This window comes from Oryza glaberrima, chromosome 3 (genome assembly GCF_000147395.1).
Source record: "Oryza glaberrima chromosome 3, OglaRS2, whole genome shotgun sequence".
NCBI classification, from domain to species: Eukaryota; Viridiplantae; Streptophyta; class Magnoliopsida; order Poales; family Poaceae; genus Oryza; species Oryza glaberrima.
Genome location: NC_068328.1, coordinates 4,657,112 through 4,671,868, shown reverse-complemented (window position 1 = coordinate 4,671,868; position 14,757 = coordinate 4,657,112). Strand labels below are relative to the sequence as shown.

The 14,757-nt window shown below is 43.9% G+C and overlaps 2 protein-coding genes across 3 annotated transcripts; both read left to right on the top strand.

Annotated features, from left to right (window-relative positions):
- The first annotated feature begins 1,262 nt into the window (after window positions 1-1,262).
- Window positions 1,263-6,565, top strand: LOC127765394 (low affinity sulfate transporter 3-like). Its single transcript, XM_052290284.1, has 12 exons — window positions 1,263-1,972; window positions 2,287-2,335; window positions 2,450-2,657; window positions 2,746-2,920; window positions 4,169-4,234; window positions 4,400-4,630; window positions 4,870-4,996; window positions 5,100-5,386; window positions 5,495-5,688; window positions 5,770-5,855; window positions 5,963-6,039; window positions 6,138-6,565. Exons 1-12 carry the CDS (start codon window positions 1,643-1,645, stop codon window positions 6,288-6,290), a joined length of 1,983 nt encoding a protein of 660 aa, XP_052146244.1. The 5' UTR covers window positions 1,263-1,642; the 3' UTR covers window positions 6,291-6,565.
- Window positions 6,566-6,743: 178 nt separating this feature from the next.
- LOC127765395 (low affinity sulfate transporter 3-like) lies at window positions 6,744-14,394 on the top strand. Of its 2 annotated transcripts, XM_052290285.1 has the most exons (14): window positions 6,744-7,069; window positions 7,144-7,259; window positions 9,474-10,199; window positions 10,422-10,470; window positions 10,547-10,754; window positions 10,831-11,005; window positions 11,600-11,665; window positions 11,743-11,973; window positions 12,543-12,669; window positions 12,750-13,036; window positions 13,174-13,367; window positions 13,460-13,521; window positions 13,605-13,681; window positions 13,814-14,394. In XM_052290285.1, the coding sequence occupies exons 3-14, from the start codon at window positions 9,861-9,863 to the stop codon at window positions 13,967-13,969; spliced, it is 1,971 nt and encodes a 656-aa protein (XP_052146245.1). In that variant the 5' UTR covers window positions 6,744-7,069; window positions 7,144-7,259; window positions 9,474-9,860; the 3' UTR covers window positions 13,970-14,394. The 2 variants fall into 2 exon arrangements, with proteins under 2 accessions (XP_052146245.1, XP_052146246.1); XM_052290286.1 differs by lacking the exons at window positions 7,144-7,259; window positions 9,474-10,199 and having other exon boundaries at window positions 10,554-10,754.
- Window positions 14,395-14,757: the final 363 nt, after the last annotated feature.

Below are 14,757 nucleotides of genomic sequence, written 5' to 3'. Positions count from 1 at the left end.
AAAGGAAGGGGATAAAACTAGTCCACACAACCGTCTTATCACCGCCAAGCACATGCCTCATGCTGGACGGACAATCTATGTCTCCTCAACATGAACATGTCCATCGCTGCCATGTCATCGCTGTTGTAGAGTACCACCTCTGCCAAGCTGTCCGCGGCTTATCTCACTAAAAGTAGTTGCCACTTCGCACGAAAACAATATTTGTTTGGATAAATGCTCTAGTTTTGGTTCTGTTCACTGTTCTCTTGTTGCAACACGGGTTCAATCTATCTTTTTGCACATTTATTTCCGCGGGGAAGGGGGATAGAAACAAAACTTTGAACTAAAATAAGTTAAAACTTTGAACTGTTTCTTTTTACATTTCAATATAGTTTTTAATTAAAAATGATTTTTTGCCAAAATAATATCCCATCTGAGGGACCCATAAACCCACTATTATAGGAATTTCGGAAATTCTATTCTGAAATATTGAACCCCGGTTGCAAAAGTTAGATGTATGCCACCATGTGATATGATCCTTTCTCATTGTATTATTTGTTTTCTCCTCCTATAGGGAAATTTCTAGTAAACTGTGATGTATGGTATTCTAATCTAGTGAAGGTATATGTGGGGTATCATGTTTTCTTTTTAAATAACCCGCACAAGAATGTTTCACACTAATATAGCAGAAAAAAATCATAAGACTATAACCCTAAGAAGCTATGTCAGAAAAAAAAATGTCAAGCCACACGCCTACACTAAAAACCCCGCTGTTAAGAAGTAAAAAAAATACAACATATAGTACGCTGGACTCTATCTACGGCTTTGGGTTGGAGAGAGAAAGGATGAGAGAGAAGATGAAACCGCTCTCGCTCTGTCCAGCCCAACAACCTGGGGTGTCATGCGACTTCTGCTGTGTTGTGGTTTCCACTCTTCACAAGAATCAATTATCTGCTCAAGTTATATGTCAGGTTTGTCCTTAGCTAGGAGAGACTAAAAGACCAGTTATCTGGGTCCAGGCAAATTACATGCCTAGCTAGACACGACCGATCCTTTTTATTTTTACTATCATGAGAAGGAATAGCTAGAATCTGGAATTAATGGAGGCAGTTTGTTCCGAACTGGTCACCAGATGCAAGGCAGCATAGCCAATCATACCCGAATATAAAAAAGTTCACTCAAATATTGCCGCCCGGGCGCCCACCGATGCATGTGGTCTGCTTTGTGTCCGTGTCCATGACCGTGCCACCACCCGAGCCCATAAATAGCAACAGGTCAATTTGCTCCTCCTCCCCACACCTGCAGCGCTGCCCCTTCCTCTCAGTGGAGAGGAGAGCGAAACGAGACGAGACGAGAATTCCTCTCTCCTCCTGTGTGCATCCGTCCATCCACGCGTTCCCGAGAATCGCATCGCGATCGGGGGCATACATTTGATGCTTACACGAGAGGAATTCTAAGCTCTCGCTCGCTCGCTCGCAACCTCTCGTGCGATCGTCGTCGCGTGCCAGTGTCACCTCGCCTTCAAGAGATTCTCCCCTCCAAGACGCGCCCGGCCAGACGCCAGGAGTCGTGGTCGCCGAGACTACGGCTTTAAAGCCAGTGAGGCGAGGAGGAGTTCCCCCAAACACTTCAGTAGCTGCTACTGTAGCCAGCAGCGGCGGCCATGGAGGACACGGCGGCGGCGGTCGAGACGCCGGTGACGGTGTCCACATTCGGTGTATCCAGGCACCCGGACACGGCCAGGCTCGTGCTGAGCAGCCCCAAGCCGCCAGGCGTGCGCGAGGAGTTCGTCGGCGCCGTCCGCAAGGCGTTCCGGCCGCGGGCGAGCGGCGGCGGAGGAGCAGGCCGTACGCCGCCGGCGCGGTGGGGGTGGGCCCTCACGGCGCTGCAGACCGTGTTCCCCGTGCTGCAGTGGGGGAGGACCTACAACTTCAAGTTGTTCAGGAGTGACGTCATGGCAGGCCTCACTCTTGCCAGCCTTGGAATTCCTCAGGTACGTAGTAACTTTTTTTATTTTTTTTATACCCTTCCCATAATACTGTAGCAGTAACCAGCATAACAGAAAAGCAACTGCAAACAGATTTTGTCTTGACACCATTAATGATTTCTACAGCATCAAAAACTTGGAGTCTGAAAAATCATGATAGATGTAGACGATTTGTAAAGAAAAAAAAGAAGTAAAAAACAGAAGAACATTGGAGCAGAGCATGCATAGTTTTTGCCTAGAAATAGTGAGATGGGGATTGGGGAGAGCTGTCTCGTTCTTATCTGACATATGCTATCCCTTGGATATGATCCATCCTGCAGAGCATTGGATACGCCAATTTGGCCAAGCTGGACCCTCAGTATGGTCTTTGTAAGCATCAATACTTCAGCTTCGTTGCACAAAAACAACTCAATTTTCTCCTCATTTTTCCTGAACGATTCTTGCATCATTTTTTTTGCTATTTGCTATGTGGCCATCGTCAAGACACGAGCGTGGTGCCGCCGCTGATCTACGCCGTCATGGGGACGTCGCGGGAGATCGCCATCGGCCCCGTCGCCGTCGTCTCGCTACTGCTGTCGTCCATGGTCTCCAAGATCGTCGACCCGGCCGTCGATCCGGTCAACTACCGCGCCCTCGTCTTCACCGTCACCTTCCTCGCCGGCGTCTTCCAGGTCTCCTTCGGCTTGTTCAGGTACAACGACGAACACCAACCTCTCTGTATACCACTCCAGTTGCTATACTTGTTCAGGCTACCAACGATCGTTTTTGCTACGCCGCAGGTTGGGTTTCCTGGTGGATTTCCTGTCGCACGCGGCGATCGTTGGGTTCATGGCAGGAGCGGCGATCGTGATCGGGCTGCAGCAGCTGAAGGGATTGCTTGGGCTGAGCCATTTCACCAACAGCACCGACGTCGTCTCCGTCATCAAGGCTGTCTGCTCTGCACTCCGAGACCCGGTGAGCCTCCAGACTCCAGTAGAACAGAATCATTTACTACAGTTAAGCCGAACAAGAACAAAGACAAATAGATGCACAGTGATGAAATAATCGTCCATGGAGAATGAACGATCGACTAAAGTGTAGGGACATAAAACGACGGCATGGACATGCACACATCGCTCTCGACATTATTTGTCTGCTTATTTTTGTCATGACTCGGTTGTAAGTTTCTTCTCATCTGCATTTCAAAGGCTCCTAGAAAATTAACCTGTTTACTGAATGCTACCTGAAAAGAAATGGCGTCCCTTTCGTTGTTACAACCGATATGATTGGACAAAAGACTCAGGGCTTATTAGTTGTTCTTTTGTGCATTAATATAGTCTGGATATTGGTTGGGAGGGACAAGTTGGTTTTCAGTAGTCTCCCCGTGATATGCAGGGAGGTCAGAGGTGCACGCATCACAAACGAGCAACCCTTTCTGGGTTGGATATTTTTTTGTCGAATCCTTAAACCAATTTTGTAGTTTTCAGTGCCTGGATTGACTGAACATAGTAAAATGAGATAAATAAAGACAACAATTAGCACCTAATCCCAGCTCAATCAATTTGGTGTATCGTCCTGAACTACTACTAATAGTTATATATTATATAATGATCCTAGAAAAGATCGTTGGATGTTGCATAGGTTGTTGGTATTCAGTAGTCGGTATCAGGGTTTACCTTACCGCGCGGTTACCGCGGTTACCAGGCTTACCGCGGGGGTTACGGTAATATAAATACCGCGGTAACCTCCTCAAATTCAAATAAATTTAAAAAATAATTTGAATTTTTAATAAATTTTGCACGGTTTTGTTTTTCACGGTTACTGCGGTTACCGCGCGGTAACCGTGCTTATCGCCGGGGCACGATAACCCCGGCCCTGGTGGTTTGGGAAACCCTGGTCGGTACACGATTGAGCAAAGAGAATTTATGAGCAAAACCAGAAGCCTAGAAACAATCAAACTCGAGTACTTGGAATGAATATGCAACTTGACAGTACAGAATAATCAGGCTTCAGTGGATGAAGAACAAGACCACATGCGTGCACTGTTTACTATTTGGATACTACTTAATGGACAAACATAGCGCGTGCCTTTATGTCAACCCCCCACCGCTTATGCTCGGCTCAACTGTTGTCTGAATATATTCAGACAAAGAAGAAAATAAAAGATGAACTGCTGTATCTAATATTCTAATGTGCTCTCTCTTTTATCTAATGGCATTGCAGTGGCACCCCGGCAACTTCTTGATCGGATGCTCATTCCTCATCTTCATCCTCGCCACGCGATTCATTGTAAGAACAATCAATTAATCAAACCAAATATCTCTTCCGATCCAATTGCTGTTTAAGAGAAAAGAAACATATCTTAATCTTCCCATGATCTGATGATCATCAGAGGATCGAGCACACATGCATGTTAGTTAACACATGAAACGGGTTTGCAAAATGTGGCCACAGGGGAGGAGGTACAAGAAGCTGTTCTGGCTGTCGGCCATCTCGCCGCTGCTGTCCGTCATCCTGTCCACCGCCGCCGTGTACGCGACGAGGGCCGACAAGCACGGCGTCAAGATCATCCAGCGGGTGCACGCCGGCCTCAACCCGAGCTCCGCCAGCCAGATTCGCCTCAGCGGGCCGTACACCGTCGACTGCGCCAAGACCGCCATCATCTGCGCCGTCATCGCCCTCACGGTAAGTAGCAGTAAAATTCTTCAGTTACCATCAGGGCGTTCTATGGGCCTGTTCGTGGGCTTATCTGGGCCTGAAAAGGCTTCAGCCCAAAATGTAAGCCCAAGGTCCAAAAAAATTTGGGCCTCAGATGGGCCTGCTGGCCCATGAACAGGTCATTATAGTAAAGAGAAGAAAAAAAATTTGAAAATAAGAGATGAAGATGCACTGATTTATTAACATTCTTGTGTTACCTTTTGCAGGAAGCCATTGCTGTTGGACGATCATTCGCGTCGATAAGAGGGTACAAACTCGACGGGAACAAGGAGATGATCGCCATGGGATGCTCAAATGTGGCCGGATCTCTCTCCTCGTGCTACGTTGCAACAGGTGAGCACAATTATAGCTACCTATATGCAGTCTTCTGAAGAAGAATCAAATCAAATCAAATCAATACTGCTGGTGTCTGACAGACGTCAACAAAATTTTTCAGGCTCATTTTCACGAACAGCCGTCAACTTCAGCGCCGGCGCGAGGTCAACCGTGTCCAACATCGTCATGTCCATCACGGTGTTCATCGCGCTGGAGCTGCTCATGAAGTCGCTCTACTACACACCCATAGCCGTGCTGGCCTCCATCATTTTGTCGGCACTTCCAGGCCTGATCGACATCAAGGAGGCTCTCAGCATCTGGAAGGTCGACAAGATGGATTTCCTCACATGCCTCGGCGCGTTCGTCGGCGTGCTCTTCGGATCAGTCGAGATCGGCCTCGCCGTAGCGGTAAGATCAATGCCGGATGGATCATAGATGCAGCTTGGTTTCGAGTCGAAATTTGTGCAAATTTTATGTCAGTTGTATGACTTGGTATGGATCGATCGCTCAATGCAGCTCGCCATCTCCTTTGCCAAGATCATCATACAGTCAATCCGGCCTCAGGTAGAGGTTCTTGGTAGGCTTCAGGGGACAAACATCTTCTGCAGCATCAGACAGTACCCTGTTGCTTGCCGGATTCCGAGTGTATTGACAATTCGCATTGATACATCATTCCTGTGCTTCATCAACTCCACTTTCATCAAAGAAAGGTAGGAATGGTCAATCTCATAAAATTTATATGAGTTTGTAATGTTTGAGTAGGAATGCTCAAATATGTGTTCTTCATTCAGGATCATCGAATGGATACGAGAAGAAGTCGAGACGTCTGATGAGAAGGCCAGGGAGAGGGTGCAATCTGTTGTCCTAGACATGTCAAGTCAGTACAAATTACAAAACACAAATAACTTCACCATTTTCTAACGAAAACTGGTGCTACTGAACAATTCAGAAAAAGAAAATCTGACCCATCTTTCTGATTTGCAGATGTGGTAAACATTGACACTTCAGGGATTTCGGCCTTGGAAGAGATACACAAGGAGCTGGCATCTCTTAGCATACAGGTGAAGTAGTTGACTGATGGATATAAGTACTAGCTCCCAAAATTTCCTAGTAAAATGCTCTCGTTCTTGTGCTGAAACACCTCTCTGCTGCTCTGCAGATGGCCATTGCCGGCCCAGGATGGCAAGCGATCCAGAAGATGAAATTGGCAGGTGTGGTTGACCAGGTAGGAGGAGACTGGATATTTTTGACAGTAGGTGAAGCGGTTGAAGCCTGTGTAACTATGCAAAAGGGCACTGCTCTGGAATGCTGAGGTGTGTGTGTTAGTAGTACTTAGTAGGATTAACACCATATTAAGACATAAGTGATGCTGCTTAGTGCTTTGCATCCAGCCATTCAATAATCCAGAGTGAACAATGTCTATAGAAGTTAGAAAAATGCTTTGCAGGCAGTAAGCATCGAAGAAATGTTACTGCGATAACAACTGCAGTGTGATGGTTCCGTAGTAACCAATGCGCTCACTAATAAATGTGTTGTTGCCACTGTAATTTGTAGTAAATACTTTGTGATGGTTAATGCCACTAACTATATTGGATCAGTGTACTCGAACACAGAAGATTGTTTTTCCTTTTCTTCGTAACCTGGGTTTTTATACTTTACTTACTGAAATACAACAAAGACCCGGCCAAATGGGCCTACTGTTCAGTGTCTCGGCCCATCATAGGATTTGCTGTGGGCCCACTCGGACGGCCTGCTTAGCTATAATCACCAGCCGGTGACGCGTGTCCTTCGCCTCCCTTCCGGCGACGGCGACGGCGCCGTCGTGCGAACCCATCGGTGCGAGCACGGAGAAGTTGATGGGGTTCCTTCGTATAGTTCCCGGCGACGGCCGCCGATCCCCCGCCGCCCTAGTTCGGCGAACCCATCGGTGCAGGGGTAGTAGTATCATTGTATCAAGCCATGCAGCAAATGGCGAGCGAGCGAGAGGGGGAAGAAGAGGCGGCGGGAGGAGGATGAGGGGCAAAGAAGGCGGCGGAAGGCCGCTATGGGGAACAAGGTGCTTTTCCAATTCCAGATTGATCTCGTACTCAGGTTCGTTTCCGATTTCCTCGAGAAACAAGTGCTGTTTTTACTGCAGCGAAGTTACGTTTTTTTTTTTAAAGCAGAAATTCGCACCCTGATGAATGGGGAAAGCAGCCTATGGGTGCTATATCAATAATACATTTTATGCATACTTTTCCCCCTTTTTTGGGAGTTGACTCTGAAATCAAACGTGAGAAAGGTACATCTCGACCAAGGGCAATCTTCACTCCATAATACTCCATATAATAGTGGTCACACCACTTCCAAGTGTCTAATTCCTTTTTGATACACGCAGAGTACTGTTTTGTTTGTTGTATGATGGATTTTGTGCAGTAGCTCGTTATGCATCCAGATCTGGGTTGGAATTGGTGTGATGCTCATTATGTCCCCTCTAAATTAAAGGAGAATAGACCAGGAATGTGGTTACCATGGTTGCCAAGCTCCATTTGTTCCTTTCACGCGTTTGATTGGTAGGGTCAACTTAATTCAAAACATAGGTCGGACCATTTAATTTGCGATAAGTGTCGGGGCACTTGCAAGCTCCATATACTTTAGGATCTTATACGTCAGATCTTGCATAAAGGAAGGACGAGAAGTCGATAAATGCTTTGGATTTGTGGTGTCAAGCATCTGACTACTGCAGATTCAGCAATCATTGCTTATATTATATGCAGGCAAGGTTGGAGGCACTTTTCAGTTATAAGCCCCCTGCCGTGTGTGTGCTACAGATCAGAGTTTCTGTTATCCACTTATCAATTATTATGCTGTTGCTACAGTAAAGTTTACCTAATTTGTTCTCTGAAAGTCAATGGAGGTCAAAGTTGAATACAAACAAGAACCAGCTGTGAACTAACTCGACTTATGAAAAATTGTCCAAAGTTCTAATACAATTTAACTCCCTTTTTGTTGATCTTTCGTAAAAGAGAAAAATATTTGGCTGTTATTTTGTGTGTAATATTCTTCTCTGTCCATGGATGTTGTATCTTTAGTTTCTTGGTTGGCAAATGGTGTTGAAGTTCCACCAACTTAAGCTTTTAAATGAACTGGCCATTGCATGCAACTCAGTATGTTATTAGAGCCCAAAGGTTCCAAGTTTGAACCCTAGCTAGCGCAGTTTCAGTTTAATGATTTATGCCCACTTATATTCAACATCTGAGGCCAAAGGGACCTAGACATGAGGGAGAGTATTGAAGTATAAGTGAATTGTCTACCCTTTCTCGTATAAGTGAATTGTCTACTTTTCTCCATCAAGCTAAGAAGATTTTGAGTGAAACAACTGGTGCATGCACCCCAATAAGGGAAGTAGCCCAGGACATCTTTATTGCTAATCCAGAACCCAGATTATAGTAGCCTTACAGAATGCTTGGAGGAAAGGCTTCAACCAGAAACTACAAGGAGGTTTTGATTCCATAGTGATCCTAGTGGCTTGGATTCTATGGAAAGAGTGCAACAATCGGGTCCTCAATATCAAATCCCGAAACTGGGTGCAACTAATCAACTCTATTGCCGAAGAAGCGCGGCCCTGGGGTCACTGCAGGGATCAAACTGCCCCAACTGGTAGTTTGAGCGCGGTAGCTCTGTTAGGTCACAAAAGTTGTTGGGAGAAACCCATGTAACTTTTCTGTGGCCTGCTAGTTAGCACGGCCGGATGTTGAACTATCTCCTTGATACAAAGATGTGCAAGCCTTTGCGTATTCCCTAAAAAGAGTGCTAGGGTGATCTATTGTTTTAGCCCACTAATCAGAAAGTTGCACATGCTATTTTAGTGAATAATTAATCTCATTCTATTGAAGTTTAACTATTTTTGCGAACACGCAAAAGGATTGCACGTCAATATATTAGAAGAAAGCAAAAAAGTTTTTGTTACACAATGCAATCAGCCAGACAGCCAATTTAACTATTTAAGTTTAACTAGCTTGTACTAGAGAATTCTCTCCTTGGATTTTAAAACATTTTCAAGTGCTGCCTGCTTCTCCCTTGGAGAAGGTTGGCATGACAATTCTCACTACTTGGACTAACAGTTCAAGTTCTGACCTCTGTGGGCAATGTTGCTGTGAGCAGCTCCAGCATGGTCCATCACAAACAATAATGCACCAGAATAATTTTTATGCATTCATACAAGTTGCTTTTCTAGAAGCAAAGGTGAAAGGTCCAAGTTTCAGTGAGATGAGAATGGACCAGTTAAGTTACTCTAAGCAAACATGATGTGCCCTTTATTCACAACATTTAACAATTGTTACTTGAGCAGTTTTGCCCTTAGCCTAAATACCAAATCATGAATAAACATTCATAAAAAGGAATTTGGGCCCACTTATTGTTCTGCAAATGCACTGCTAGAGGTTTATAGCATGGATATCTATCCAAAGTCTTGAGTGTAAAGTTCATATAACAAACCCCAAGTAATTAACTGCAGGACTACTGGAAAGTACAAGAGGAGAACAAACCAGGGATTGGATCATTCGTTTCTGTCAGAAAAAAAAAAACTTTGCAAAGCAGTCACGATCATTAGGCTAGTAGAAGCACACTTGCATAGCCAAAGAAAACTCATCATTATCAATTCAATTATCGGAATGAAAGGAGCTTCATTTTTGCAAACTGAATATGACCTTAGAACAGCAGGCACATGCCCTTTAGGATGTGTTGCCTTCACTCTTCAATAGGTGGCAGCATAAACCATAGCACTATAAATGGCACCTTGTATGGCCACCTTAGAGCAATCAAATTCACCTGAAGCACCTAAGGTTCACATGGACTTGCCATCCTCACAGCTCACCAATCTTGGAGGCACCGATACATTGTGATGGAATTTCAGCCATTTCCTCAGGGAGTTCACCCAAACACTTCAGAACCAGCCATGGAGCCCATGGCAAGTGAGCCATCTGTGCCCATAGGGACAGCTTTTGCAGACTTGCTGCTGCAAGGGCCAGAGCCCCCAAGCCTGTGGAATGATCTCACCGGCATGTTCAGGAAGGCATTCCGTTGGCGAGGTGCAGACAAGCGCTTCACACTGTCTGTGTATGTGATATCTGTTCTACAGGGTCTGTTTCCAATACTTGACTGGTGGAAAACCTACAATCTGAAATTCTTTCGAAGTGACCTCATGGCTGGCCTAACTCTTGCAAGCCTTAGCATTCCACAGGTAATTGTTTGTTTTTTGAGATGACTGGAACTATTGTTATCATATATGCACAAATTGTGTATGAATCTTGTCTGAATCGAGCAAACTCCTGGGATTTCTCTATCAATTCCTTGATGCATTTCCTCAAGTCGTCAGTAGTGACTGACTTCTTTACTTAGAAGGTTGGAATTCGCCTAGATTATTCAGATATTTCTGACTTGTTTTATTGTCCTGTTATTATAGAGCATTGGATATGCAACTCTGGCAAAACTGGATCCTCAGTATGGTCTTTGTAAGTCATTGCAGATTTAACTTGGTTTTATGTGTTCTAAATGTTCTTTTGACATATGGTTTTATTTTGTGGTAAGATACAAGTGTTGTGCCACCTCTTGTATATGCTGTGACGGGGTCCTCTAGGGAGATAGCCATTGGACCAGTTGCCATTGTGTCATTATTGCTTTCATCAATGATTCAGAAGATAGTTGACCCATCTGTTGATCCAGCGTTCTACCGAAAAATGGTCTTTACCGTGACATTCCTTACTGGTGTCTTTCAGTTTGCATTTGGTCTGTTCAGGTAGTGTCTCTGCCGTCTTTTGATCAAAATGCGCTTACTTACATTCCCTAACTGACTTTTGCATTGATTCTTGTAGACTGGGATTTCTTGTGGATTTTCTATCACATGCTGCTATCGTCGGGTTCATGGGAGGAGCTGCTATTGTGATTGGATTACAGCAGCTGAAGGGGCTGCTTGGACTTAGTCATTTTACAAATAGAACTGATGTCGTCTCTGTTACCAAGGCAGTCTGGGTTTCAGTTCACGAAACAGTAAGTATTTGCCCTTATATTCAATCTGAACCTGTGCATGCGCAGGCATATGCCTGGAAGTTATGATAACACATAATATGATCACTAAAACAAAATATTAAAATTATAAGCTTTAACACATATGAAATTAACTAGTCCAAAGTATCAAGCCAAAAAATAGGTACAAGTTCCCTTCGACACAAAAAGAGATAAAGCTGTATGAATGAAATTAGCTACTCAATTCAGCATGCATAACAACAGCAAAAAAACTGCTAGCTCATCAGTATAGTTCTTAGTATTTCTTACTACTTAATAGTATGAGCTAATTGCTTCTTCAGTTGCTGAGGTTTTCAGTAATCATGAGGAGAGAAGTGCTGATGCATGCATAAAACTACAATTCTTTAGACATATACTTAGCCAGTACACTTACTATAGCTTTGCAAATTTATTCTCTACAGATTTTGTAACAAAGCAATCATGAGTATATACTATATATAAGTAATTGTAACTTTAGTTCTCACTTGTCAGGATGTTACCTAAGCGTGCTTTTGCCCCATTAATCCTTATATTTGAGCTGCCTTTGTATGCAATTTTATATCTGGCATGTAACGACAGTGGCATCCGGAGAACGTCTTCATTGGATGTTCCTTTTTCATGTTCATTCTTGCCATGAGATTCATTGTAAGATCTCTCTCTCTCTCTCTCTCTCTCTCTCTCTCTCTCTCTCTCTAATGATCTTGGAGAACGAATACTTTCAGGGAAGGAAGTACAAGAAACTCTTTTGGGTCTCTGCCATTGCACCTGTACTATCAGTTGCACTATCTACTCTGTTTGTCTATGCAACAAGAGCGGATAAGCACGGCGTGAAGATTATACAAAAAGTGAATTCAGGTATTAATGCAAGTTCTGTCGAGCAGATAGATCTCAAAGGAGGCTATGCTGCCGAATGTGCAAAGATTGCTCTTGTTTGTGCTGTGATTGCTCTGACGGTACGTGTTTACCCTTCAAAGATAGTCCTGCACTCCTGCTCCTCTCCCTGTAAAACCAGAAGAAGAAGAAGATAATCCTGTTGTTTCTTCATTCTTATAATTTATTAGGCCTTTTGTACAAATTAGATTCAGGTCGTTGTATCAAAACTTTGCTTCCTTGCTAAAAATAATGCACTTCAAAAGAAATAATGTGACTTACTCCTATACTCCTAGTGCTGCAGCGTATTTGTCAAGAGAGTAGTGCGTATATACTTTTACAAACAGAAACGTGTGCGGCCTAAAATCTCATCAGGCATTAATTAGAGAAAATTGACTCCTCCACTATTTTTATTTTATATAAAGCTATGAAGTGAACTACTCATTTTAAACAAAAAAAAGTGAGTAGGCATAAGCTTAAATGAACTTCTGTAGAAATTATTAAAAGTATAAATAAGTCTAGCCTAAAGGAGTATTCAGAGTTCAGACAGCTATTAGTAGAAACTCACTAAGCATTTCAGAATCACTCAATAGGAGGTCCATATGAAAACTGAGTTTCAGAAAACTATTCTGGTCTGTGTTGTTTATGACAGGAAGCTGTTGCTGTTGGCCGCTCTTTTTCAGCGATCAATGGATATCGGCTGGACGGAAATAAGGAAATGGTAGCAATGGGCTTCATGAATATAGCAGGATCCTTATCATCATGCTATGTAGCAACAGGTGAATAAAAAATCTGCAGATCGTATGTACATTCCTAGATTCGTTCAACCATCAAACTTTACTTTGGTAATTATCTGCAGGTTCATTCTCGCGCACAGCTGTGAACTTCGCTGCTGGTTGCAAGACAACCGTTTCAAACATTATCATGGCTGCCACTGTGATGGTTGCCTTGGAGCTTCTCACAAAGCTCCTGTACTACACACCTGTGTCCATCCTTGCATCAATCATTCTGTCAGCTCTTCCAGGATTGATCAATGTGCAGGAAGTCTGCTTCCTGTGGAAAGTCGACAAGATGGACTTCCTCACATGCATGGGATCATTCCTTGGTGTTCTATTCGGATCAGTGGAGATTGGTCTTTCAGTTGCAGTACTGATCCCTCATTTGATCTGAAGTTTACTACTGTATTTTTTTTTTTTCATTTTGATTCATCAGAAGTATGTTGAAGTTTCATTTCTTGCATGCATGCTTTATGCAATTCTGATTTGGTGGAGCTCTTCTTGCAGCTTCTTGTTTCCTTTGCAAAGATCATTATACAGTCGATTTGGCCTCAAGTAGAGATTCTTGGGAGGCTTCAGGGCACAGAAATCTTCTGTAACGTCAAGCAGTATCCAGTGGTTCGCGAAACACCGACTGTACTGACCGTACGCATTGAAACATCATTCCTTTGCTTCGTCAACTCCAGTTCCATCAAAGAAAAGTACAGACACTAATCACAAGCAATTGGGATCACAAAAGGGAATACCTGAATGCTGGATGACTCGGTATTAATTCACTTTTCCTTGTTTCCAGGATCATGGGATGGGTAACCGATGAGCACGAGGCATTTCGCTCGGTCGTTCTTGACATGTCAAGTATATGAAATTTACACAAGTTGGCTATTGTCAGAGTGATCTCTACCTAGCATTATCCTGACATGTGAGTTCCTATCTTGCAGATGTGGTAAACATGGATACTTCAGGTCTTGCGGCGCTGGAAGAACTGCACAAGGAGCTGGCGTGTCTCGGCATCCAGGTGAGCGTTACCAACATGCTCAGGTTTCCAACATATGTATAGAGTTTGCACTGCATATTTTCCTCCGAAAAGCTGGCCGATGCTGTGGTGAAATGCTCTCGCCCTTGTCCTGAAAAACAACCCCACTTGCAGATGGCTATAGCCAAGCCTGGATGGCAGGTGATCCACAAGATGAAACTGGCACGGCTCGTCGACGGAATCGGAGAAGGATGGTTCTTCCTCACGGTGGGCGAAGCCGTGGAAGCTTGCCTGGCAAACAAGGCGGGAAACGCCCTGGAATGCTGCTGAATCGAATCCACCGTGTGCATGGTCTCTCCGGTGGTTGAATAAAGAGAGACACTAGTGCTTGGTGGTACGCTACAAAAGGATTGTGTTGTGTGCTAGTGCTGCACGATGATGCAGCTTCAGCTGTAGTGCGGTGCTTCATGGATTGTGCGACGTGCAACTGTTGGGGGAAGACGAACTGTGTCGGTCTGAACTTAGTATGCCGAGTTCGTCTAAATTCCCCACTATAGCTGTAGGTTTGTGATGTATCGGATGCATTTGTGAAGAGCAAATGCCAGGTTTTAAGTGTTGGAACTGATGATTGTGTAATATTATTATATTAATCGAGTTTGTATAATTAATTTGTACTCGAGTTTGTGCGTTTTGGCAAAATCCGAGCTACTATGTTGCAAAATTCATTTGACCAACACACTAGCATGGTACACCTCCCGTCCCCAAAAGAGCTAGATTTCTGGCTCTACACCTAAACAAGAGTTAGATTTCGTGTACATGGTAGGAGTAAGTACTGCCACCAGATTTGTGGCGAAATTTTCTAGTTGGTTTTGGTGTAGATTTTCCACTGGAATGACAACTATAAAAATAATATCATATGAAAGTACCTTCAAATAGTATATATTACTATATTAGAAGTTTAATTACTAGGCAAAAGCTGTGAATATTTATTTTTCTTCAGAACGCCTTATTGTTTGGAACGGAGGGATTATTATATATTAGTTGGGTATTTGTAGCCAGTTATCTCACCGACCACATGGTCCCACATGCAGTGGCACGGCTCAGTCGTGCGTGCCTCG

Coding starts and splice junctions, on each gene's coding strand:
- LOC127765394 (XM_052290284.1), top strand. CDS start 1,643: ATGGAGGACACGGCGGCGGCGGTCGAGACGCCGGTGACGGTGTCCACA. Junction 5,387..5,494: donor AGATCGGCCTCGCCGTAGCG/GTAAGATCAATG, acceptor CGCTCAATGCAG/CTCGCCATCTCCTTTGCCAA. Junction 6,040..6,137: donor TGGCATCTCTTAGCATACAG/GTGAAGTAGTTG, acceptor GCTGCTCTGCAG/ATGGCCATTGCCGGCCCAGG.
- LOC127765395 (XM_052290285.1), top strand. CDS start 9,861: ATGGAATTTCAGCCATTTCCTCAGGGAGTTCACCCAAACACTTCAGAA. Junction 10,200..10,421: donor CAAGCCTTAGCATTCCACAG/GTAATTGTTTGT, acceptor CTGTTATTATAG/AGCATTGGATATGCAACTCT. Junction 12,670..12,749: donor ATCATGCTATGTAGCAACAG/GTGAATAAAAAA, acceptor AATTATCTGCAG/GTTCATTCTCGCGCACAGCT.